The 216-nt window shown below is 59.7% G+C and overlaps 1 protein-coding gene across 1 annotated transcript in view; it reads right to left on the minus strand.

Annotated features, from left to right (window-relative positions):
* The window catches only part of LOC119593176 (orexin receptor type 1-like), a gene marked incomplete at its 5' end in the record, with an annotated part of 128,215 nt that overhangs the window by 3,701 nt on the left and 124,298 nt on the right, over window positions 1-216 (minus strand). The window contains 1 exon segment of the mRNA XM_037942154.1: window positions 72-206. Coding sequence (XP_037798082.1) covers window positions 72-206 — 135 coding nt within the window.

Consider the following 216-nt stretch of genomic DNA (forward strand, 5'->3'; position numbering starts at 1 on the left):
GAACAGGGAACCCAACGCACCGGCAACCGCGGGGAACAAGGACGCGTCTCTCCTTCTGCGGCGCAACTCACCTGCTGATCTTCCAGGCGCCGAAGAGGGCGGGTGTGGTGACTGTGGGCAGGAAGGCGATCCACACGAAGGTGATGAAGGTGATGTCGAAGTGGCCGGAGTTATCGTATGTCTCCATCACCATGTTCTTCACGAGTCTTCGGTGGG

This window comes from Penaeus monodon, chromosome 31, assembly GCF_015228065.2.
Source record: "Penaeus monodon isolate SGIC_2016 chromosome 31, NSTDA_Pmon_1, whole genome shotgun sequence".
NCBI classification, from domain to species: domain Eukaryota; kingdom Metazoa; phylum Arthropoda; class Malacostraca; order Decapoda; family Penaeidae; genus Penaeus; species Penaeus monodon.